Source organism: Protomyctophum bolini (genome assembly GCF_963924005.1).
Source record: "Protomyctophum bolini genome assembly, chromosome: 5".
Taxonomy (NCBI): domain Eukaryota; kingdom Metazoa; phylum Chordata; class Actinopteri; order Myctophiformes; family Myctophidae; genus Protomyctophum; species Protomyctophum bolini.
The window spans coordinates 6,247,140-6,274,233 of NC_137866.1; the positions used below are offsets into that span (position 1 = coordinate 6,247,140).

General features: G+C 42.3%; 1 protein-coding gene across 4 annotated transcripts in view; it reads left to right on the forward strand.

The window, feature by feature from the left end:
- The window catches only part of scube3 (signal peptide, CUB domain, EGF-like 3), a 216,113-nt gene that overhangs the window by 145,224 nt on the left and 43,795 nt on the right, over positions 1-27,094 (forward strand). The window contains exons 7-8 of one of the 4 annotated variants that reach the window (XM_080762693.1): positions 15,310-15,357; positions 16,036-16,104. The exons of 1 other annotated variant lie outside the window; for it this stretch is intronic. In XM_080762693.1, coding sequence (XP_080618819.1) covers positions 15,310-15,357; positions 16,036-16,104 — 117 coding nt within the window. The remainder of the gene's footprint in view (positions 1-15,309; positions 15,358-16,035; positions 16,105-27,094) is intronic. 2 more of the 4 variants (XM_080762695.1, XM_080762694.1) reach the window with 2 other exon arrangements.

Here is a 27,094-nt window from a genome sequence, read left to right on the forward strand (position 1 = left end):
TTGCCGCCGAGACTGTATAATGACAAAGTAATAGTGCATTAATTTACAAAATAAAAACATAAAAAGTTTAAATGCAGTACATACGAGGTTTCTTGCCTGACACAGCGGCGATAGATATATACTGCGAGTGGACTTGGTTACGGTGGTTGGCTGGGTTTATGTGGCTGTTAAGTTTGACGGCCCTGGGTTCGAGGGTTCTATGGTTTTGGGTCATGGCCCGCTTTTTTTTCTACTTCTTCTTTTTCAGCTGGCTAAAAAAAGAAAATACTGAGATAGTCCAAAAATATCAATACCATAGACATACTCTGTTACAAGTATAAAAGTCCTGTGTTCAAAATATTACTTGAGTAAAAGTACAAAAGTATCACAATGAATGTACTACTGAAGAAACACATTATGCGGGGAATGTCCCATTTCACAGTTTTTTCTTTTTTTTTAACGTCTGAAAACGCTTTGCTGAACCCCTCGCTGAAGTGGTTATATAGTCTATGTTTTGTAATTATAATGAACATCTGCCAAGTAACTTAAAGTTTGCAAATAATTGTAGTAGAGTAAAAAGTATAACGATAATATTCGCCCTCTGAGATGTAAAGGGATATACTCCAGTAAAATAAAACATACATCAAAATGGTAACTTAACCCATTTTGACCTGGGAACGATTCTACAAAAAATGTCTTTCTAAATGCTGACAGTTATCTGAAAGAAAAAAAAACATGTTTCCATGTCAGTGGTTCACAAACGGTTTCATGTCAAGAACCCTCAAAAATATATGTAATTGGCCCGCCGACCCCCTTCTGAAAATATGTTGTTCCAGGGACCCCCCCCCCCAGAAACAAAAAAAGATTTGAGTTAAAAACGTTCACTCTGAAAGAATATAATATTCAAAGATTTGCGCCACATTTTCACTACTTTTCAAAAATAGCAGATCTACAAGCGAGTTGACGCGCTATGAGCTTGTAGGTCTGCTATTTTTCAATAGCTAAATTATAACATAATGATTAAAACACCAAAAGGGGTTCCCGTCCAAAATGGGTTAACCCATTCTGACCGGGAACCCGTTTTGGTGTTAGCATCATGTCATGCTTTAGCTATTGAAAAATAGCAGATCTACAAGCTCGGAGCGCACCACCGAGTGGCGCGCTACGAGCTTGTAGGTCTGCTATTTTTTGAAAAATCGAAGAACGACTGACATTTTCTAGAATCTGATCTCAGGTCAGAATGGGTTAATCAGACCAGTGTGTGTGTCCAGTGGAAACGTCGTATGAATCTGATCTCAGGTCAGAATGGGTTAAGTACAGCACAGTACTTGAGTAAGTGTACTTGTATAGTTTCCACCGCTGCGTGTCAAGGTCTGGTCAGCCATCAGGCTGTCATTACCGGGCTGCTACCCACTGACTGCACAGAGCCAAGGGATGCCGCAAGGACTGACTGACCACACTCTAATTAGATGTCTTATATACTTCCAAAGACTGCATGGTGGAAAACTCACAGCCATGGGAGAAGAATTACTTCAAACTCTATTACTTAAAAAAAAGTATTGATTGGTTTGATTTGAACAACAGAACATATTATATAGTACACATACTTTCCAATGGAAAGATGACCGATAGAAATCCTAGGGCTTATGTGAGAACCTGTTTAACCCATTCTGACCCGAGATCAGATTCATACGAGGTTTCCACTGGGACACACACTGGTCTGATGAACCCATTCTGACCTGAGATCAGATTCTAAAAAATGTCAGTCGTTCTTCGATTTTTCAAAAATAGCAGACCTACAAGCTCATAGCGCGCCACTCGGTGGCGCGCTATGAGCTTGTAGATCTGCTATTTTTCAATAGCTAAAGCATAACATGATGCTGACACCAAAACGGGTTCCCGTTCAGAATGGGTTAAAATCCACTTCCTTGCTGGTGCTGGACAGAAGGTAGATACATACAGAGATAGATCAGGTGATAGCACATCACCTGATGAAGGCCCAAACTTTGTGTCACTCCTGAGTTAACCCATTCTGAGCGCGGGAAGCCCTTTTGGTGTTTCAAGCATTATGTTGTACTTTAGCTATTGAATAGCAGATCTACAAGTTCATATAGTGCACCACCGAGTGGCGCGCTACGAGCGAACATTTTTTACTAAAATATTTGTTTTTCTGGGGGGTCCCTGGAACTACATATTTTAACATAACTGTATTTAAGTACAGTAAATGTACTTCACTTGTACTTTTCACTTCTGGAAAATCAACCATAGGTCGCACAGTACGTGTGCCCAGACTCGCTCAGCCAGTGAAAATCTTTTTTCCCTCCTCTGGAGTCTGTGAGGTTGGAGAGGTGGACTTGGAGCCAGTGTGTGGTCGACATTAAGATAATTATACCAATGTCTACCAGCTAGACACTATTATTAGTTAATAAAACCTCAATAAAACAAACAATCTGCCAAATGAGAATCTGACAGGAGAGTGAGTGATGGGTGGAATAAGCACTCCCATCTTTATTTATTTTTAATTTATTTTTTAAATAAATTATTCACCGCATGAGGAATACATGCCTTGGATACATGGAGATTGTTTAGTTTTTGTCGCATTCCTGATCCAATAATCCATTATTTGACTACTGGTAATTGCAGTTAATATGAGACCAATCTTAACAAGAGCACAACTATGTTTACTGACTTACTTTTTGTCAAAGTACAAAAGTATTGGCATGAAAAGAAAATAAGTCAAACATGTTGCATTGTGAGCTTTGTAGATCAGCTGTTTTCCAATAGACAAAGTATAAAATAGGGCTTATCTGGTTGATGTATGTTTCTGTAATACCGTAATAATCTAAATCTGCAAAGATTGCAAAGTTTTCAAATAACTATATAGTGGAATTAGAAAAGCACAATAATATCCAACGAGGTGTAGTTGAGTAGAAGTATAACCTATTGAAAAGTGGAAATGCTTGTATGTTTGCTATTTTTGAAAAATCGTGAAAATGTGGCATAAATCTTTGAATATATATTCTCTCGGAAGACTTTTTATTTATTTCGACGTCAGGCCTCATTTCAGTACTTTTTCCCACCACTGGTAGATAATATTGGTTTGTAAAGTGATATACAGTGTGGAGCTGACAACCGTATATAGTTAGTTATAGGGCTTTATGTCTGTGTTTCAGCAGTGGTTGATGTCTGTCAGAGGGCTGTGCTTCATGTCTGTGTTTCAGCAGTGGTTGATGTCTATATAGAGGGCTGTGCTTCATGTCTGTGTTTCAGCAGTGGTTGATGTCTGTCAGAGGGCTGTGCTGCATGTCTGTGTTTCAGCAGTGGTTGATGTCTGTCAGAGGGCTGTGCTGCATGTCTGTGTTTCAGCAGTGGTTGATGTCTGTCAGAGGGCTGTGCTTCATGTCTGTGTTTCAGCAGTGGTTGATGTCTGTCAGAGGGCTGTGCTTCATGTCTGTGTTTCAGCAGTGGTTGATATCTGTCAGAGGGCTGTGCTTCACGTCTGTGTTTCAGCAGTGGTTGATGTCTGTCAGAGGGCTGTGCTTCACGTCTGTGTTTCAGCAGTGGTTGATGTCTGTCAGAGGGCTGTGCTTCACGTCTGTGTTTCAGCAGTGGTTGATGTCTGTCAGAGGGCTGTGCTTCACGTCTGTGTTTCAGCAGTGGTTGATGTCTGTCAGAGGGCTGTGCTTCACGTCTGTGTTTCAGCAGTGCTTGGTGTCTGTCAGAGCAGGGCTGTGCTTCATGTCTGTGTTTCAGCAGTGCTTGGTGTCTGTCAGAGGATCAGGTTAATTTGGTTAGTTAATCAGTAGTTGTCTTTTTTTCTTTAACAAAAAATACAAAAAATACTCAATGAATAAACAAAACAATCAATTTTTAACTAAAATAAATACTAACATAAAACAAAAGAAAATCCTTTTAATTTGAATAATTCAAATACCTTTGCACACCCCCTCCAAGAATCCCCCAATCAGGAGAGGGGTTAAAGAACTTTTTTAAATACAGACACAAGGGAGCACAGGAAAGCATGGGGACATCTGTAGTGCTCATGTTCTTCCACTAAAGGTGAATGCAATGCCTCAGGCATGTAAATATTCACTTACACATGCTAAAAAAATTAAACAAGAAAATATCCCTTAGCCTTCAAACATTCAGTCATACATTATTTTATTATTTCAGCATCAGAGAATGGCTTCTTGTGCTTACCCAAAACCCACGCCAGTTTCAGTTGTTGTGTCATACATGTAACAATCTTCCTGCTTGAATCTTGATATGACTTTTCTAACTTCTTTATTTCTTTGGTTCTTAGCTCTGAATTAGGAGGAAAGTTCAGTTCAACAGAGCTGTGCTCTGTCACATAATGGCGTTTAACATTTTGACTCTTCACCAGAGCTACTGTCTTTAGGCATATTAGACACATTGGTTTTGGACAGAGGTACAATGAAAGCATAGGTCAGTCCATTCTTCATTGAATCGCCGATTTCCACTGTCCACCTTTCTCTTACTAGCACATTTAGAACAGGCCATGGTCTTTCATTCAACATGTAGTCGTATTCTACTGTTAAACAGCTGCCGAAGTGCCGGTACAAGGGAACAAAACTGCTTCACTTAAACCGAAATGAAACCTCCCGCGAGTGGTAGTTGTATATGTGTGTGTGTGTGTGTGTGTGTGTGTGTGTGTGTGTGTGCGTGCTGCTAGTGGCTGCTCAGCATGTCCTAAACTGAAGCCGTGATCACACAGTCGCGTAGCGCATCGCCGTGCATGTGTGACTCAGAGTCTCCGACCACAGCTAGTAACAGCCAATCAGCGCATCGTTCTCGCTGACATGCCGGTACAGTACAGTGACAGTACAGTACAGTAGAGGGACCCCCACACGGTAACTCTGTCATTTCTCAAACGTTTCGGACGCGGGGCGGCTCGCCGGAAACATGCGCTCCCCCCGCCCCTCCCCCCCCCCCCCCCACCACAGAGTTGCACCACTTACTTCACACGGGTGTGATTTTTCTTCCAACCAGCATGCGACACTGCTGCCGCGCATGGAGGTATGAATCGGAGCCTTTTCAGCTTCACTGCTTCCTGGTTCTTCTCTCTGATGGATGTTTGGTTTTCTTCAGCTGGTATATGTTCATAGTCATGCTTTGTGGGTTTTTCAGCGTTTACTCTTCTGATGGAGAAGCCAGCTCTCTCTGGGCCCTGTGTGTGTGTGTGTGTGTGTGTGTGTGTGTGTGTGTGGAAGGAAGCATCGGTTCTTTCTTCTTTTCATCTGGCTTATCTCTCTACTGTTCATTATTGCCATGCATGCTTAAACGTGGAGAGTCGTTAATCTCACTGTCAGTGCGGAAGCTCACTCACACACGCACTCATACCACACACATGCACACGCCAAGCACAAACACACTTTAACGGATCAAAAGAGAGAAACTGTCTGATTAAGTGTGAGTTTAATCGAATTTGTCAAAACCACTCAAATTGATTTTGATTCAAATTGGAGTTTTGGAGCAAAGAGGCTCCTTGAGATTGGTTTTGTGTCCCCGACTTCTTTTAGATGAGCTTCTCAAAGCGCGGAGCGGGGACCCCAGGGGTCCATGGAGGGGGTTCCAGGGGGTCCTTCTTTTAGATGAGCTTCTCAAAGCGCGGAGCGGGGACCCCAGGTGTCCATGGAGGGGGTTCCAGGGGGTCCTTCTTTTAGATGAGCTTCTCAAAGCGCGGAGCGGGGACCCCAGGGGTCCATGGAGGGGGTTCCAGGGGGTCCTTCTTTTAGATGAGCTTCTCAAAGCGCGGAGCGGGGACCCCAGGGGTCCATGGAGGGGGTTCCAGGGGGTCCTTCTTTTAGATGAGCTTCTCAAAGCGCGGAGCGGGGACCCCAGGGGTCCATGGAGGGGGTTCCAGGGGGTCCTTCTTTTAGATGAGCTTCTCAAAGCGCGGAGCGGGGACCCCAGGGGTCCATGGAGGGGGTTCCAGGGGGTCCTTCTTTTAGATGAGCTTCTCAAAGCGCGGAGCGGGGACCCCAGGGGTCCATGGAGGGGGTTCCAGGGGGTCCTTCTTTTAGATGAGCTTCTCAAAGCGCGGAGCGGGGACCCCAGGGGTCCATGGAGGGGGTTCCAGGGGGTCCTTCTTTTAGATGAGCTTCTCAAAGCACGGAGCGGGGACCCCAGGGGTCCATGGAGGGGGTTCCAGGGGGTCCTTCTTTTAGATGAGCTTCTCAAAGCGCGGAGTGGGGACCCCAGGGGTCCATGGAGGGGGTTCCAGGGGGTCCCCAACAAATCAAAATGAGTTAACCCATTTTGGTTCAAAAAATGTCTTCTACATCCTGACAGTTTTCTGAAAAAGCTGTTTCTATGTCAGTCGTTCTTCGATTTTTCTAAAATAGCAGATCTACAAGCACTATTCTTTTAAAACACAAATCTCTTATTGTATTTTCAGATGAGGGTCCATATTGCCTAAACGTTTGAGAATGACTGTTTTAACGGATCAAAAGAGAAACAATTTGTTTGAAGCTTGCGTTTAATCAAATGAGTCAAAAAACAATCTAATTTGTTTGATTCCAAATTCTAATTTTATTTGCCGAAAACAGCAGATCTACAAGTTTGCATTGTGAGCTTGTAGATCAGCTATTTTCAGGGCGTACAGAGCCAAAGGTCAAGTTCACTAAGTATAAGTTGTTACTGCATGTCTGAGATACACATTGACATACTGTACATTTTCACAACACTGAGGGGGGTCCTTGGCCTGGAATGTTAGTTTCTACTTTTGGGTACTTTATATATTTTGATACCAATAGTTTTGTACTCAAGTCAAGTTTTTTTTTAATATATGTTTATTGGTAGTAGTTTTCAACAATGTAGTACAGTTTGAACATAACCATATTTATTTTTTCTCCCTCACCCCATCCCTCCCCCCCACAGTTATTATCGTCATCATTAAACAATATAGAAAATAACAATTGAGTAATTTCTATATTGTAGTATTGATACTTTTACTTACAGTATGTAAAAACTGTGAATAGTCTACTGTTTCCCACCACTGATCATGTGGAAGTGTTCATTCTGCTATAGCACAGCAGATCATAAACACACACAAACAGCAGGCAGATGCGGACATGCTAAGCAGCAACCATCTGAGGGGCTTGTCACACTATGTCGTACGTGCACGCGTGCACACGCGTGGCCGTATCACTAAACTTGTGAGGACAGTGAGGACATATGATGACGTGATGACATTTTAGGACGGGGTCGAAAGTAGCTGAAAGTAGCTGAAAGTAGCTGTTAGTAGCTGATCCTGATCTACAATTTTTTGACCTGCAGATCAGATTCTGACAGTTTTCTGAAAAAGCTATGTTTCTATGTCGTTCTTCATTTTTTCAAAAATAGCAGACCTACAAGCACGTGTGTGTGCCACTCGGTGGCGCGCTATGAGCTTGTAGATGTGCTATCTTTCAATAGCTAAAGCATAACGTAATGCCAACACCAAAAAGGGGTTAAACTCACAACTGGCCGCACTGAGCTAGTATAACAGTATACTTGTCACCCTTGAACCCTAAAACTATATACTGTATGTCTAATGCTAATAATCCTGAAATTCATATTTTCCTAATTATCTAATTCCCTAATTAGTTTTCCAATAATCCTAATCTACCATTAGTGAAGTTTGTCTGTTACGCAAATTCTACTACACTGATGATGGGCATTTGTACGCACGCACGCACGCTCACGTGTGCGCACAGACAGAGAGAGAGAGAGAGAGAGATTGTTATCTTCTCTTCTCTTCACAAACTCACAGGCATGCAAATAAGTACACAAACATCCGTGGTGTGCACACATGCAGACATGCATGCATGTAAACACAAGTATCCTACATGCACATGCAGCTCACGTAACCCATTCTGAACGGGAACCCGTTTTGGTGTTAGCATCGTGTTGTGCTTTAGCTATTGAAAAATAGCAGATCTACAAGCTCATAGCGCGCCACCGAGTGGCGCGCTACGAGCTTGTAGGTCTGCTATTTTTGAAAAATCGAAGAACGACTGAACATTTTTAGAATCTGATCTCAGGTCAGAATGGGTTAATCAGACCAGTGTGTGTCCAGTGGAAACCTCGTAGTATGAATCTGATCTCAGGTCAGAATGGGATAAACATCCATGGGGTGGTCCATGCATTCACACAGTACATGTGTGCGCTACACTGGTCCTTCTCAAACTCTGTCCAGTCAAGCAAGGACCCCCACATTGATATACAGTACATGTATATTTGGCCACTTTTACTTATCCCCATTACGCCGGCTGGCGCATAGGTCAGCAACAAAGTTCCTCCACTTGCATCTGTCTTTGGCCATCTTCTCTATGGTCCCCCAGCTCTGATGTTGTAGCTGGAGCTCCTTCTCCATCGTCCTACGCCATGTCGTTTTGGGCCTGCCTTTCTTTCGCTTTCCTTCTGGGGTCCAGTGTAATGCGACTCTTGGGATTGCATTGATGTCCATTCTGAGCACATGGCCAATCCAAACATATTTGGCCACGGATCCCCTCATCTGAAAATGTTTTGTGTCGGGGACCGCCATGAAGAGAAGATTTATGTGAAAAGAAGATTATTTCAAAATGACCTTTCTAACATTTTTCAGTAACTCTCGCAGCAAGGCACGGAATGACACGCTGTATGAGCTGTACTATTGTTTTCATATAGGCAACGTATAAGATATTGCTAAAGTGGTTAAAATGCTGCATTGACACATTTAGCTGGGGACCCCCTGACCCTATACCTTGTGAACCACTGCATGGGTATATCTCAGAGTGACTCTGATCTTGTGGTATGGTATGGTGCATGCTGGGATATGGAGTGCTTTAGCTGTGAACGGTGCATTGGTATATCTCAGAGTGACTCTGATCTTGTGGTATGGTATGGTGCATGCTGGGATATGCAGTGCTTTAGCTGTGAACGGTGCATTGGTATATCTCAGAGTGACTCTGATCTTGTGGTATGGTATGGTGCATGCTGGGATATGGAGTGCTTTAGCTGTGAACGGTGCATTGGTATATCTCAGAGTGACTCTGATCTTGTGGTATGGTATGGTGCATGCTGGGATATGGAGTGCTTTAGCTGTGAACGGTGCATTGGTATATCTCAGAGTGACTCTGATCTTGTGGTATGGTATGGTGCATGCTGGGATATGCAGTGCTTTAGCTGTGAACGGTGCATTGGTATATCTCAGAGTGACTCTGATCTTGTGGTATGGTATGGTGCATGCTGGGATATGGAGTGCTTTAGCTGTGAACGGTGCATGCTCTGTGGCCTGCTTACCCAGTGACATGTATAACCCATAACCTGGCGCTGGTCTGATGACTTTCAATGACACTTTATCACCGTCAATACAATACATACACACGGTGTTGTGTCATCAGGGGCGTCCATATAGCTGGTGGGTGGAGCTTGGGGTAAAGCTCAGAGTTCTCCCAGCTGTATAATAAACAGTGGGGTGTTGTTTTGTTCGGTTAATACTCATTTAAAAGTAGGCGTCGTGGCCATTCGATAAGGAACGCTACTTTTTTAGAAAATGAAACAAGCTAGTCCGATTGGAATGCGGCACATGATCCAACACAACACAATGAACTGATATATCAGCCTGGTATACGAGACACTTTTCTATAGATCAATTAAACTTAATAGGCCTTACCCGTTGTGAGATATTGCCCCCCCCCCCCCCCCCCCCGTTTGCGTTTTCGCATTTTTAATTCACTAATAAATTCATTATTAATTTATAATTTATTAAATTGGAAAAAGGGCTTCGTTAAGACCTCCATATTATTATGGTCAAAATGCCTGTGTGAAAAGTGGGAGTGATTGGTGCAGGCAGTGAGGAGCTACGGCAGTCACAGTGACACACAGACACACATTCATTCAGACAGACAGACATTGTCAGAATTATAGTATGATGATGATTACAGTATGATGATTGTCATTTATAAAAAGCCATTAATTCATCAATGATGTTCATAGAACACGTTTTAGTGAATTCCAAGTAGGCTATACCGACACCATTAGTTGGGGTATTATTATGCAGAGTTTATGCGGTTTCAAACCTACAGAAAATACAGTTTAAAATTAAAACATGACGATGAATACGGAGCTAAAGCAGTGTGTAAATCCTGCATAATATTAAATAGTGAACGGCACTTTGCCAAACGATAATGTCTCCTGCTGAAACTCTCTCTAAACGACTTGGAATTCACTAAAACGTGTTCTATACCAAGACGCCTGAGGGCGAGAAGTGGCCTCGCCCTAAAGGACAAGGTCGGGTACACACATCCGCCTGGGTGACAACAGACTGCTGGGTGAGAGCTGGCGCTTTGGCATGGGGGGGGGTCAGATCAACATATGGAATGAATTCTGTACTGGCCATATTGTGTCTTGAGTGTACAGGGTTTGATGAGGTCAGATCAACATATGGAATGAATTCTGTACTGGCCAGATATGGAGCGTGTCTTGAGTGTTTGAGGTCAGATCAACATATGGAATGTCAGAACAGGTCAGTTCTCCTTATATGGAGATATAAGCGTGCCAGCAGGGGCAGTGTCTTGAGTGTACAGGGTTTGATGAAGATCCAGGTAGGGTCGGGCCTTAATTTTTGTGCCTGTTGAGAACTCTGGTTTTCGCCGGCTGCCGGGCGTGGCTGCACTAATAACTTTGGGGCAGACCCGTCTAGAGTTTGAATGGACAGGTATCAGTCAAAAGTAAGCTGCCGGGCGAGCGCTGGCTCTTTGGCATGGGGGGGGGGGTCAGATCAACATATGGAATGAATTCTGTACTGGCCATATATGGAGTTCTATGGGTGGCAGCGGGGGCAGTGTCTTGAGTGTACAGGGTTTGATGAGGGCCGGGTTGGGCCGAGCCTTAATTGTCAGGGCCTGTTGAGAACTCTGGTTTTCTCCGGCTGCCGGGCGAGGGAGGCTGTACTAATAACTTTAGGGCAGGCCCGTCTAGAGTTTAAATGGACAGGTATCAGTCAACAGGCCCGTCTAGAGTTTAAATGGACAGGTGTCAGTCAAAAGGGAGAGAAGGATGGATGGATGTTTTGTAACATGAAGGGAGAGGGAGATCATGATGGAGAGGAAAACAGATCTCCGATCTCGGTGGTGCATCTAAGGACAATCTGACTCTGATTATAAAACCACTTCAACCTCGGCATAAACCAAAAATCTACAATTAAACCCACAACGCGTCGCAACGCGATGCACTGTGAGCTCATTTTGGTAGCCCTGAACTGTTTTACGCATGTTCTCCATTTATCCCTTACGCCTACATAAATGTTCAGCTTTAAAATATAAAGTGCTCACCCCAGGGGCACGGATGCTACAATTCTGATCGAGTGGGTATAAGTACCCGTATATTCCGTATCAGACCTAAATTAACCATTCAACTTCTTGTTTATATAATACCCAAAATGACTGCATGGCTAATTACCTCAAACCATTTTTTCCTCTCTCTCTGTTTCAAGAATAACCAATTTAACATCGAGGGGACCATGCACTCTTCTGAAGACCTGAAGCTATGGCATGGATTCCTCCAATCCTGGCCAGCAAATTGAATCGAGTATTTATATATTTTCTGGGCAGTTTTTTTGTTTTTATTTAACGACAGGAATTTGAGGGCAGAGAGGCCGGGGCACAGGACATGCACCACCGGTCAGAGAGGCGGAATCGAACCGGGGGCGTTGTTGCAATTATGTGGTCGGCACTCTATCCTGTCAGGTTTCCGTCACCTCCCAAAACCTTTTTTGAGTGGAGCGTTGTACTTCTGGTCAAACTCTTAGGACTTCTTCTTATATGTGACTAAATTTGACTGAGGGACTGCCATTGGATTTTTTAGAATTTTCGTTTTGTCATGTCATATGAAAGCAGGGAATCATATAGCTTCAACTTGACATATTGGTTGTTCAGTTTGACCCACCAGTTTTGGAGATATGGCTTATAGTGTAATGTCTTGCAGAAAACAGCGAGTTGAGAAAACAGGCTTGAAAGGTTCACTTCTGTGGTCTCTAACATTACACCTAGCTACATGTTTGGGCATTTATTTCATATTTACATCATATTTACAGCTCTGGCACTTCTTTCAGACATGCTCTAGTATGTGACGAGTCTGCCTGTGCTATTAACTCATTTTGAAAAAAAGAAGAAAAATGTGTTTTTCTCCCCTTGGTGAAAAGCTGTAATTTGCGCGATGTCTCTCAATCAAATCTGGTCACATATGTTACTCTTCTGGTATTGGTTTCATATGAACGGTAGAACAGTCTCTGGACTTTATTAAAGGATACCCTTTAGCTATACTGACCAAAACAAAGACTGATTGAATGCAAAACAATTGATTTTTGTATGAACTACTGCTTTAAGGAGAAGTTAATTTTCATGAAACAGTCATTCGTATACTGGAAACGACAAAAACAATGCTGACTCCAATTAGTTCTATATAGTCCCCAAAAGGCCTTCCAAAGAGCCTTTTGTCCGTTGCCAGGCTGTCAGTATTAATATACTTGTCCTCATAACCGGTTGAACACGAATAGAAATAAAGAAATATGTTTTTCTTAAAAAGTTATAGAACAAAGTTAATGTTTCTTTGGCAACGACATTATAGTTGTGGAAACATGTGTTTTATGACATCATGTTCAAGATCTGTCATGCTTATTATGACATCACGACTTATCTTTGATGGCCGGAAGAAGATCTGACTGGAATGTTTATGCCTTTATTATCGCTGACACTATTATATTATTTAATTACGATTATCATTATTTATGTATTCTCCTGACACTATTAAAGCCACATCTGTCACCTCCCGCTGAACTCAATGTAGTTCCGGGCCTCGGTTGCCATCCAGGACTGTGGAGGGGGGGGGGGGGAGAGACAGGCTTAAAGTTGTATATTTTTTACTTATGTTTTACATTATGTTTTCCAATATCTATCTAGGTCAATAATCATCACAACAAATATTGTGACACGTTGTGAACTTATAGTGTTGGGCGGGAGGAGCTACGTCCTCCCGGTGAGGGCTCCTCACTGCCAGGTGAGCCAATAGGAGGGCTCCTCACTGCCAGGTGAGCCAATAGGATACAACAGCAGTGAAATGAAGAAAATGCCAGCACTCATTGTATGTCCTTTTCATATTAATTTATTTACCTCTGACGTTGATAACGAACACGTTTCGGCCTTCGTGTGGCCTTCGTCAGCGTTATATTTAAGCAAATATTACACGAGAGGGTGTGGTTTAACGTGATTATTGCCACGACAGTGATGCGGTCAGGAACGAGACGTAGTCGAGTTCCGCGAGCATTTCTTCATTTCAACTTGTATATTCGAGCCTTGCACAGTAAGGACTTTATTCTGACCTGGAGTGTTGCGGGTTGTCTGCTGTACTTTCTTACAGCAGTGACAAAACAGAAATGTGTGTGGGGACTGGGAATAAACTAATAATAAATTGCGGTATAAACAGAGATAAAAAAAACTAAAGCATTTCACCACTACACGACACCACACGACATTCACAGGAACAAGTCAAGGCCTCACAGTTTGAACATGAGCAATGTTGGAAGTTGGAACACGCTGTATAATTCCCAAGCCACTTCGCGGCGTGTCACTCCCCGTTTCCTGTCACTCGTCTCCACTGTGCTATCCCAACAAAGGTCCAAAAGCCGCACAAATAATATATGGTGTCGGGTGGAAACTGACTGTTACCCTTCAGGATTCAAATTCAAAAGTAGTCAAAGTATAGCAGATCTGCAAGCTCAAAACGAACTTGCAGATCTGCTATACTTTTGATGCTGCTTTGTGACGACGCCTGTAGTGTGATCAAGTAGAAAAAAACTAAAAAAGTTAAAATATGGAGATAAGAGGTTTCTGTCTGACAGCAATTATATACAGCACACGGTATGTTTGTGTATGTATATATATATATATATATATATATATATATATATATATATATATATGCTACATACATACACACACCCCAGTCTTGGATGGTGACACTAAGCGACCCCGAGTCCCAGAGCTCCACTGAGGAGCGGAGGTGACAGATGGTGACAGCGTGACACATCTGGCTGTCTCTCTCTCTCTCTTAAACACCACTAACCACTTGGCTTCGTCTGTCAACACAGTGTTGGCGTGAACTTTAAACTACTATACATCTGAAGCCTACTTTATGCTCTGTATAGTGCGGCGGTGTCGCCTTCTCCAAGCGACACTGTCATGCTGCTGGGTTATAAATTCAACTCAACACTTTCTCTGCATTAGAGTAATCTGCATGTTTTAATGTGCTATACTTCTGCCTTGAGATGTCACTCTTTTCACCCTTAAAAGGACCACTTCATGCATTTCCAACCGTTATCTAAGTGACTCATTATGACATGGCACCATTTCCATCTGCTCACTCTGTGTCTCATTGGTGGACAGTTCAGACACCTGCCTACAGAAATACAGAATTTATCTTACAGGAAAGTTATCATGATGAAATAGAAGTAAAGTTTCTTGCATTAATAAAACAACTAAAAAAGAAGTTTAAAATCACCAAACCTGCCTATAGCGATGATGTCACTGGTAGGCAGGTTTCTGAAGTCCACAGCCAACCAATGAGGCACAGAGTGAGCAGACATGGTTCCACCTTATAATGAGCGTTAATTAGTGAGGACCGATTACATGAAGATCAGCTAGAAGATTTGTTGAAATGGTCCTTTAAACTAATTTATGCTGACCTACAAGCACATACTGTATAGCCGAGCTTGTAGATCGGCTATTCTCTGCTGTATACGCGGCCAAGTGTCAATCAGGCTTACAGATGAGCGTGTCACGGAGACTCTGCTTGTTAAGGAAAAGTTTCAGACGGTAATAGAGTTAGTTAGAGTTTTACACCTTGGTGTCAGGCTGTCTTGTTTCTGTCTCCCCCCCGGGGCGAAACAGATCAATAAGGTTGTTGTGCCGATCCCGTGGGCATCGATTGCTTGTTTGTTTATTTGTTCGTTTCATTGAGTGGAGAGACTAATCTGTTTCCTCTGTACAATAAAACAGACAGTTGGACGCGGTTCAGTCAGCCATTTGGATAGCTGACAGCCTACATCACACACAAACTCTGTTTTTTTTGTTTGTTTTTTTTTACTATTTGTGAGCGTGCGTGCGTGTGTGCTTGTATCACTATACTTGTGAGGACCGAATGTCCCCACAACTATAGTAGGATGTGAGAAATCGACATTGTGAGGACCATTTTCTTGGTGTGTGTGTGTGCGTGTGCGCGTGTGCGTACGTGTCTGTGCGTGTGTGTGTGTGTGTGTGTGTGTGTGTGTGTGTGTGTGTGTGTGTGCAGGAGAGAGGAGTGTCCAAACCTTGGCAGCGCCCCAGCTGTTTCCCAATGGTAAATATGTACGCCTCCCCCCTCCTCTGTTCGGGGGTCTTCTTGTCTGAGTCATGGCGGTGGTATGGAGGGTTAGAAAAAGTCCACCTTAACCTCCCTCTCTCTCTCTCTCTCTCTCTCCCTCTCCCTCTGTGGCCTTTGACCTCTGACTGCACTCCTGTACCTTCCTCCTTCCTACTGTGAATGCCCTTCCAATAACAGCGGTGACTGTCCGCCATGTCAGAGAGCCATGCCTTGGCCAAACACAGCTGCAGGCCAGCCCTCTTCTGATGAGCAGCACACTCTGCACTGCATTAGCAACACTTAATCTGCATTTTACTTTATGTTTTTTCACCGGGAATCACTTTTATATTGTCACGTCACAGGTTTACGACAGTGGATATAATAACCACTGCACTCGCTGACTGCTCTGGTTGCGTTTGTCCTCTTATTATAACATAAACATTTGATACGAGAGAAGAGTGGCACTCAGAGGGACGAGATAAGACCGTTCCCGCCTTGCAGGAAAACAGACGTTTCAGCTATAGCACAGCCGTTGTTCGTTAAAGCGTTTGTTTTCTTGCGAGGAAAAGGTAAATAAAGAACGGACTCATCTCGTCACTTTGAGTGCGACTCTTCTCTCAGTGTCAGAAAGTTGTTTTTGTGCAACAAGCTCCATCGTTTTCTTGTTGTTTCCAGAAAGAGAGAGAACAAAAACAAGAAGAGGGGTGGACAGGGTGAAAAGAAAGGAAAAATCAAAAACAAAAGGTATCTACATATTTACACATAGCATCTCCATCCATACTGTATGTACATGAGGTTTATACGTACGGTGCATTAGCGTAGCAGCTGGTAGGCCTACAGTATACTGAATACTGTTCATGATATAAACATTGAGCCTTTAAAACCGGGAATGCATCTGTCATTTTATATTTTAATCACTTTAGCTTCTATTCTTATACTTCCTTTGGATATTCAAAAATGGCAGATATACAAGCTCATAGTGTGTCACTTCGTGCCGCACTATGAGCTTGTAGATTGCATTTTTTCATGAATATTTGAGCAAATCTTTGAATACATATTTTTAAAGCAAACATTTTTTACTCAAATCCTTGCCAACTGGAACCATATTTTGAGATGGGGGGGATTCTATACCACACAGATGGGTCACAAATTGTTCTATTGACACGTAAAAGAACACAATCTGTTTATCCTGCAGCTCCTGAATCAAATTCTTTTTTTCAACTTAAATTTTATTCATTTTTCATGAACAGAAATGACATACAAGGACATACAGAAAGCAAAAAGACAAACAATCGAACATTACAATATGTGTTGCCAACTCAGTAAATAAAAAGTAAAAACAGTAGATAAATGCTTGAAGGAGATCACACACAGACAGGTTGATAATAAAATGAAAATATGTTAGCGTACGCGTGCGTACACACACACACACACACACACACACACACACACACACACACACACACACACGCTTACATCCCCACACACCCTCACAATCATACATACACCCACATACAATAATATTGGACAGTAAAATACTGTATATAAAGAAAATAAATAACATTGGTTACCATCCCATCTATGGGGTCACCTTCTAGAAATATAAGCATATCGTAAACATGAGTACCGTATTTGTGTCAAGGATTGTGTCAAGGATGTTTACATTCAGAGAAAAAATTAAAAACAAAGCAAAAAATAAAGGCCAAACATTCTGGTTCCTAGCTCACCTGTTGTTCATTAGTATAATCAAACCATTTTTCCCATTTGTTTTCAAAAGACTCTCTCTTCAATCTCAAATTAGCAGTCATTCCTCCTGAATCAAATTCATTGGAATAAGAAGTCTCCAATCAGCCAAACTGAATCATTGCAGAATATAAAACAAAATAGTCAACAGTCAAAATAGTCCCAACAATCTGAACTGCACACACTGGCTGCAGAACCTCCAAACTGACAGTATATTGTATACATGAATAACGAACCAAAAAATAAAGCAACAGTCTCTGACCTTTTGGAGGCGGCCTATAGTCTCTCAAGACAGACCAACGTCAAATGTCAAGGAAAAGATGGTGCTGTTTTTCCTTCATTTGCCGATGGGTTCTCAGATTGGCGGAAGCCTCAAAGTCAAAGTCATACGATTTGTCACACACGTTACCGCAGTGACATTTGTTCTCCGCATTTGACCCATCTGTTGGAGCGGTGAGCTGCAGCGTGCGCCGCGCTCGGGAATAATTTGATTAGTAGATTTGACTCCCCAATCCAACCCTTTGATGCTGAGTGTCAAGCAGGGAGGCATTGGGTCCCATTTTTTTTTGCCCATGGAAAGTTTACAGTGGACATTAACCCATTCTGACCGGGAACCCATTTTGGTGTCAGCATCATGTTATGCTTTAGCTATTGAAAAATAGCAGATCTACAAGCTCATAGCGCGCCACCGAGTGGCGCGCTACGAGCTTGTAGGTCTGCTATTTTTTTTTAAATCAAAGAGCGACTGACATTTTTAGAATCTGATCTCAGGCCAGAATGGGTTAATCAGACCAGTGTGTGTCCAGTGGAAACCTCGTATGAATCTGATCTCAGGTCAGAATGGGTTAATATACTAGGCATCTTTGACAGACAAGAATGCAAAATAATACAGATACATAACATACATGTCTCTGTCATGTTCTGCCACTCTTTCTTTCTATCTCTGTTGTTGTTTGGAGTGACGGACGGTCGCATGTACGCTACAGTACGTCATAACCGCGCGCAGGCTAACGGAACAGATCTACAAGCTACAACGCATCTCTGTTTTTACCTGTTGATAGCTTGTAGATCTGTTCTATTTTTGCATGCCATGCGACAACTTGCTACTATGAGTGCATAGCAGGATGAATGAACAAAAACAATGACGCTCATTTGTAACGAGTAAGTAACGCAGCGTGATTTGGCGGAGTAAATAGCTATTATATATTATAACTATTACTACTCGTTACTGGGAAAAGTAATAATATTACAGTAATATATTACTAGTAACTTGTTACTGCCCAACACTGGTCTTGAGTTCAGTTCAGTTCAGTGTGTGAACAGTTGGTCTGGTGGATAGATGTCTTAGTGTATAGGAGCAGATTTATAATGGTTACAGCAGCATCCAATTAGTCGGACAGCTTTTCTACTGTAAGGCCATGAGGTCCACAGTCTGCAGGTCTGTTTGTGGTCTTGATACGAGCCACTGTGAGGTGCAGTGCAGCCACATTCACTGTACTGTACTGTACTGTATTAGTGGTGTGGGAGGAAAGCCAACAGTCTGAGCATCACTCTAACACTAAAACTAACAAAATAACTACCTTAATTTCCGGGCTATAAGCCGCTACTTTTTCCCCACGCTTTAAACCCTGCGGCCTATACAACGGTGCGGCTAATCTATGGATTTTTACAGCTAACGGCCACTAGGGGACCTTCTAGATCGATCTCTATGGCCACCTGCGGCTTATAGTCCAGTACGGCTTGTATATCTGTACACATTTGTTTTTTTCTCTACATTTAGCTGGTGCAGCTTATATTCAAGTGGGCTTTATAGTCCGGAAATTACGCTACACCTAGGAAAACAAACTAAAAAAATATATTTTTTTAGTTAACAGAGGTTATGCGCGTGACATCATCATCAAACCCAGAAGTTATGCAGGAATGCCTACTGAAGTGTAACATTGCAATTATACAACAATTACCCTTAAAAGTAAGAAAATCCCTGAAAAAACCTAATTCTTTAATGAGAGATGTAGCCACTACTACGACCACACATGTCCCAAGAAACTAGCCTATAGCCACCGAGTATGCTGCAATCTGGTAGAACAGAGCAGCTGAATTATTTGTTTTGATTAGCTGTTCCATGATGCTGGTTTGAAGCACGGCTAACTTATACAATTGGGGTGGTTGTATTTAGTTTCCCTGCACCTATACACAGGATCTGACACTTATTTTGTCCTGATGGTCAACATTCAATATATCCCCTAAACAAGCAGACGGGCTCTAGTAGTTCAATGGTAAAACATTTCAGCACTTGCACAAGAAACCGGAGGACAGTTACATAGTGCTGCTTTCATACACGCATTCACATCTGATGCAACACCATCACATGTGGGTGTATCCGATTATCTTGAAAGCATTACTGAAAAGTTTGTTTCTGTTAGGCATGGACAGTATGGTGTAGAAACATTTTGGTGGCATATTAGTAGAATGAGAATTGTCCAATGTTTGATCTAATATGGTCCATGTAAAAATAAAAATAATAGTCCTATTCCACAAAGCTTTGCCAGTCCCCTTAGGGGTCCCAGAACCCCACGATGAAGACCCATGGCCTAAAGGAATTTGGCTTTACATCACACAACTTAAAAGGAAATGTGTTTTGATGCTGACATGAGACGAACATTCTTCCGTTTTGAAATATGACTACCCGACAAATCTGAATAATTCAGATAATGACCTCCATTTCCTGGATAAATGACGGCGTTATGGATATAACAAAGATGATGCCGTACAGGGGGGAAATAAAGCCATAAATCTGTGATGAGTTATCAGACCCCCCCCCCACACGTCAGGGAGATTTATGAAGCCATTACAATACTATAGAAACATCTAGATCGAGGTTAATAAATATGGAGCACAGCAGACGCGCTTTCACTGTATGAAATGTAATGTCTGATTAATGATTATATCAACCGAAGTTGGACAGAAACCATATTTTAACTTTTTTGTGCCCTTTTTTTTGTAGATTACTTGATCATACTACAGCGTCACAGAAAATCAATAGCAGATCTACAAGCTGGAAAACGCGCCGCGAAGCAACACATTTTGCGCTTGTCGATCTACTTTTTGTACTTTTGAATTTAAATCCTGAAAGGTTTTCGACTCCCGACAGAGACGATATAACTACAAGGTTATTTTAGTTGCCTAAAACGAATGAAATAAAAAATAATACAATTATTTTATTAAATGTCCAACTTCACCCATTTTCAACCTATCTTTATATAATTTGTCCTCACTAATGCTCATTATAATATTATGATTTTGCATACTCGGTCTGGTTTGATTGATTGATTGAAATATTTATTAACAGTTTGCAGAATTACAGTACATTTCAAGCACAAACTCAACTCAGAGGAGTGCTATGCACAGTTCAGAAACCCACCTACCAGTGACATCATCGGTAGGCAGGTTTGGTAATTTCCAACAAGATTCCCCCTTTTTTTTTTGTATTATTATTATTATTAATGCGGTGGCAATGGCTTCTATAGCCTTCTATTATAGCATGATAAACTTTCCGGGAATAGCAAGCCTGCACTTTCTATTAGCTTTGATTTCCCCCTTTCGAAAAGGTTCATGCCAAAACCTTCAGTTAACCCCAAATAGACGTTTTATACCATTTCATGCCAATCCTTTTTGCGCCGTGTTTGATTTATCAACATACAGAGTCCCCATTATGGCCACAGTTTAATCATCTGGCCCCCGGGCTCCTTGCCGTCGTCCTATAATTCAGCCCTCAGGTTAACCCATTCTGAACGGGAACCCATTTTGGTGTTAGCATCATGTCGTGCTTTAGCTATTGAAAAAATAGCAGATCTACAAGCTCGTAGCGCGCCACCGAGTGGCGCGCTACGAGCTTGTAGGTCTTTTGCTTGTAGGTTTTTTTAAATCTGATCTCAGGTCAGAATGGGTTCATCAGACCAGTGTGTGTCCTAGTGGAAACCTCGTATGAATCTGATCTCAGGTCAGAATGGGTTAAGCGGCTATTTCCCTGCCGTACTCCGTCTTCACCTCGCCGTATGTAACCTATACTGTATTATTATATACACATACTAAGTATATTATAATATCGTCTCTGTCGGGTGGAGAAACCTCATATGACCAACTCTGAACGATTCAAATTTGTACGCATTAAAAGTATAACAGATCTGCAAGCTCGAGCCTGTGGATCTGCTGCAGAAGTATATGATCAACTAGAGGTGTTCATTTATGAATCAACACAAAAGGTCAGAATATGGAGATAAGAGGTTTCTGCCCGACAGCAACGATTATACACAGTAGTATGTATATTATCCCATTCTGACCTGAGATCAGATTCATACGAGGTTTCCACTGGACACACACTGGTCTGATTATAACCCATTCTGACCTGAGATCAGATTCTAAAAAATGTCAGTCGTTCGATTTAAAAAAAAATAGCTAAAGCATAACATGATGCTAACACCGAAATGGGTTCCCGTTCAGAATGGGATATTATGATAAAATATTCCTGGGCTCAGCAGCGCTACAGCCCAAACACACTACATCACGGAACCGGTTTATATCGGGGAGGGGGGATTTACAAAAGTCTGCCCAATTGCAGGTCTCATTGGTATAGGCTACACAAGTGGCCTACTGAACATATAAGTAACATTTGGAGTGCACATTTGTATACGATACTACTTTTGTATTTCACTACAATTAAAACTTTCGTTTTTTTTATTATGACAACATTTACATTAACCAATTTAGCCTTGGCTGATTCTAAAAACACCATCTAAAACCTTAGCCTAATGTTTCTGAAAATCTTCCAATTTCTTATTTGTTTTTTAATAATAATTATTATGTTGCTACATGTATAGCAACAAATAATGGCACGGGTAGCTCCCGGATTCAAAGGTACAACGATGGATAGATTGCAACAGGTTATAGGTTAATGCGGGTTAATCCTAATCTATATAAATCCGATCTACAAGCTCACAACGCGTTACGATGCAACTTTTTCTAGTTTTCGAAGATTTTAGCACTAAATATAATGGCTATACTTTTCGTTTTGGTTTTTGATGCCAATACTTTTGTATTTTTACATAACATTTTTTAATTCAGGCCCTTTACTTGTAACAGAGTATATTTGTGGTGGTGTATATATATATAAGTAAAATATCTGAGTACTTCGTCCAACCACTGAAACATTACACATTTCTGATTCATCAGGGAGTATTTACTCAAATCTGGTCCACTGATGTTAAATGTGGTTCTGTCAATCCCAATACGCTGTAGTCTATATGGTCTGGTTCTGTCAATCCCAATACGCTGCAGTCTATATGGTCTGGTTCTGTCAATCCCAATACGCTGTAGTCTATATGGTCTGGTTCTGTCGATCCCAATACGCTGTAGTCTATATGGTCTGGTTCTGTCAACCCCAATACGCTGTAGTCTATATGGTCTGGTTCTGTCCCCAATACGCTGTAGTCTATATGGTCTGGTTCTGTCAATCCCAATACGCTGTAGTCTATATGGTCTGGTTCTGTCAATCCCAATACGCTGTAGTCTATATGGTCTGGTTCTGTCAATCCCAATACGCTGTAGTCTATATGGTCTGGTTCTGTCAATCCCAATACGCTGTAGTCTATATGGTCTGGTTCTGTCAATCCCAATACGCTGTAGTCTATATGGTCTGGTTCTGTCAATCCCAATACGCTGTAGTCTATATGGTCTGGTTCTGTCAATCCCAATACGCTGTAGTCTATATGGTCTGGTTCTGTCAATCCCAATACGCTGCAGTCTATGTGGTCTGGTTCTGTCAATCCCAATACGCTGCAGTCTATGGTCTGCGTCCAACACTCACAACCCACAGACATTCCACAAGTTTAGAATCACTTATTTTTAGCGTTTCACTTAGTGAAATGTCATAAATATTTATCTCGCCCTCGTTTAGCACATAATCGTTACAGTTTGGTGTATAGGATGTCTGTCTGTCTGTCTGTCTGTCTGTCTGTCTGTCTGTCTGTCTGTCTGTCTGTCTGTCTGTCTGTCTGTCTGTCTGTCTGTCTGTCTGTCTGTCTGTCTGTCTGTCTGTCTGTCTGTCTGTCTGTCTGTCTGTCTGTCTGACTGTCTGTCTGACTGACTGACTAAGCGTTTCTCAGACATGTCCTGACACACTGTCCGTCTCCTCCCTCTGTCTGCCACATCTCTCTCTGCCTCCCACTTGGTAATTATGGGAACCCACACAGTAGCACACACTCATACTGTACGTGCATGCAAGCACACGGACGGGTGCAGTACTCAGTTTAGACAGTTTTTGGTTTGGACTAGTCATGGACGCACGCACAGATGAGCAGACGTATGCCCACAGACACACGCGGACGTGCATACACATGTGCGCGTGCACACACACACAGTCACACACACACACGGGCATACACGAGTAAGCACATGCATTTGTACCCGCACACACACACACACACACACACAGAGGACTGTTTGTCCTATAGGAAAGTACTTTTGGAAAATGAAATGAAGAATGCTTATTGTTTATTAAGTGGGTGAACACAATGGTACTTAAAATTAAGAGTGATATTGAAATATCAAATATTGTGTCGATATTGATATATTTGGCATACATATTGAGATATGAAATGTAGTGTTAAAGTCGAGTCCGCCTAAAGCGAGATGGAGACTGACGGGAGGCGAGACCGAGATCAGATTTTGTTGACTCGTGACCCAAGTGGACTCGGTGGGGGGAGAGCTAGTGCAATGGTCCGAGACCGAGTCAAGTCCAAGTCAAATTCAGGGCGAGCCGAGATGAGACAGAGTGAATTAAATTGTGGACTCTAGACTGGACTCCAGACGAGTCAAGGACTCGCGTACTACAACACTATTTATTTTAGTGGTTTTTTTCCAGTTGCTGTTGGTAGTCACCAGTTCCCACCTGATGCTCCAGACCGTACTGAATAACTGCTAGTTATGCATGTCATCTTTAGATGTACTGATATCAGTGTGTGATACAGTAATCCTCCAAAGAGGATGATACCATCTCCCACCATGCCACGGCCCATCTTTTCCCCTCGGGCTCCGTATTGAATTTCCACAGAACATTGAACATCTGGTCCGAGTTTACAGCACCATATATCGTACGTAATACAGTCTCTGTGTTGTAGTTAAAGGCTGAATGACGGCAGGGTTCAGGTGGGTTCGGTCAGGAGTTATTGGTCTCGGTGTCAAACACTCTGATGTCGTATAATAGTACTCAACCCCACTGGTGCCCTCTCCGCCCCCCAAATACTGACATCTTTGTCCCGATGATGGTGGCAGAGTGACCTTCTGAAGCAGGTGAGGCTGTAGTGGTGTTAATTAAAGACCAGACCGTTGTGGAGGAGGTTTCCAACCTGTAGATGTCATTAGTGTGTCTAATCAGCTCACCGGATCCGCCATGTATATGTATGACCTGCCCCAAGACATAGGCTGAGTGGCAGAGTGTCCCCTCTGACAGTGTGTTCAGCTACACAGCAGACAGTGACAGTGTGTTCAGCTACACAGCAGACAGTGACAGTGTGTTCAGCGGCAGAAATAAAGAAAAAGACAATCTCAAATGAACTATAGGGCTAGTAAATTGGCTGTGTCTGCAATGTTTGAAAAACAAAAATGTTGTTGAATGTATTAAATTTATAGGCGATTTTACTTCCGGTTCATTCGGGGTGAATCTTCAGGGTTTTCAAATGAACACATCCTGTGCATCCTGTCGACGGTGCCATATAGTTCAATGGTGGCATTGACAACAGGACAGCATTAGTTAGGCATGACAAAAACATGACGGATACAGTACGGGTAAGAGCAGACATAATGTGTGTAATATTGAATGTGACAGGCAGTGAGAATGTCTCACTATAGTGCTGTAACGCAGTGGTATTAGTGGTTGTGGGCGGGTACGTGCAGGGCCGTGTGCATTTATTTTAATGATGAATCAATCCATCTGGGCGCTGGATCAACGGAACTAACATAGTATACTTTTATGTTCCTGTCTAAAAGTACACTAAACTAAACTAAAAACCTGGTTTAAAGAACAAATGAAAAGTAAACTGAAATCAAAGTCTAGACAAACAAACAAATAATTTCACACGACGATAACAACCGGTTGGTTTTGAAGCCCATCTGCAAAATGGAACAAACAGTATATTTTTTATGTTCCAGTTTAAAACTTAAAACTTAACTAAACGAAACAAACCAGATAACAACCGGTTGGTTTTGAAGCCCATCTGCAAATGGAACAAACAGTATATTTTTTATGTTCCAGTTTAAAACTTAACTAAACGAAACAAACCAGATAACAACCTTTTGGTTTGGCAGCCCATCTGCCAGAGTCCATACCGTTGGGGACATCAGTCACTGTGAGCCATGCGGGGACACATCGTCCCCGTAGAGCTCTTTCAAAGAGAAAGTGGACGGGGAATTTGTCAAATAGATGGAACTCCAGTTATCCTTTCCTGACCGAATATCCTATATCTTTTTTTTTCTCCCTTCTCTTTCAAATCAATCCGTCCAGCAGCCCAGCAGCACGTCGACACAGGGCTACTGTAGCTGAAATTGCTTTTCTTTTTTCATGTCCAAAAAGCTGTCTTCAAAAGGTTTTAACCCATTCTGAACGGGAACCCCTTTTGGTGTTGGCATCATGTTATGCTTTAGCTATTGAAAAATAGCAGATCTACAAGCTCGTAGCGCGCCACCGAGTGGCGCGCTACGAGCTTGTAGGTCTGCTATTTTTTGAAAAATCGAAGAACGACTGACATTTTTAGAATCTGATCTCAGGTCAGAATTGGTTAAAAGAGAAAAATGGCTGGTTTTGATCTGTCTAGAAGTGGATGTTCACCGTGCGGGCGGGAGGGGGGGGTGTACCTACCGCACTGGATCTCAACATGTGGTCCCCGGACCCCCGCAGGGTGTCCTTGAGTAGGGCGTTCCAGGGGGGGGGGATTGAGAATTAGGAACCAAATGGGACCCTTATGGATCTATAACTCTGAGAGTGTACTGCACATGGAACCAAATGGACCTGTACGTACGTGTATACACTCTCAGAGTTAAATTAACCCTGACGATTCTATAATGTAGATTTGGAAGTCGTGAAAATAGCAGATCTACAAGCTCACACCGTGGCACGTTGGGAGCTTGTAGATTGGCTATTTTCACTATAGTTTGGGTCTCGCGGGGAGACGATCACATTCATCCTTTTGGGTCGCTAGCTTAAATCATTTGGGAACCGACCGGTCTTAACGCACGTCAGAGTGAAATGAAATGACAAAAAGACTGAGAACCATATTTGGCTGAGAAGTTTTCAAGATCACAAATTCCATTTTCCAAAGAGAAATAAAACACGCAAGCCATAAATGCAACATTACACACACAGACAACAAAGTATTGACAAGCATGGGAACCCTATTTCTGGTTACTTGAAGTCTTAATCTTTTCCTATTTACTTTATCTTCTCTCTTCTGCTCATTTTATGCTCCTATACCAGCCTCTTCTAACTGCTTCTTGTTAATATTTAATAACATCCTAAGTTTCTAACTAACCCTTTTCTTTCTCTATGTGCAGGTTGATTTGTTTATTTCCGTCTCTGTTTTTCTGCAGTATTTACGTATAGGAACGACCAGGGAGTGTGTAACTTGCTTCTCCTTCTCCTCCTCCCCTGGTGCATGCTTAATGCCTCCGGTGGAAATGTCAGCCTGGATAGATGAGGAGGGCTCCCTGTTCAGTCTGGATGTCGTTTATATGCATGCATACAGATTAGATACCCACCGCACTGTGGACCAATAAGGCAACAATTAAAGGGGTATAGCTCACCCCCGGAAAGGCATTTTTCCCCCCCGATAATTACTCACCAACCCACGAAGACTTGAATTCGTGGAGATTGTTTAGTTTGTGTCACATTCCTGTATCAAAGTCCAATATTTTTTGATTAATTGAAGTACATTGGCGGTTT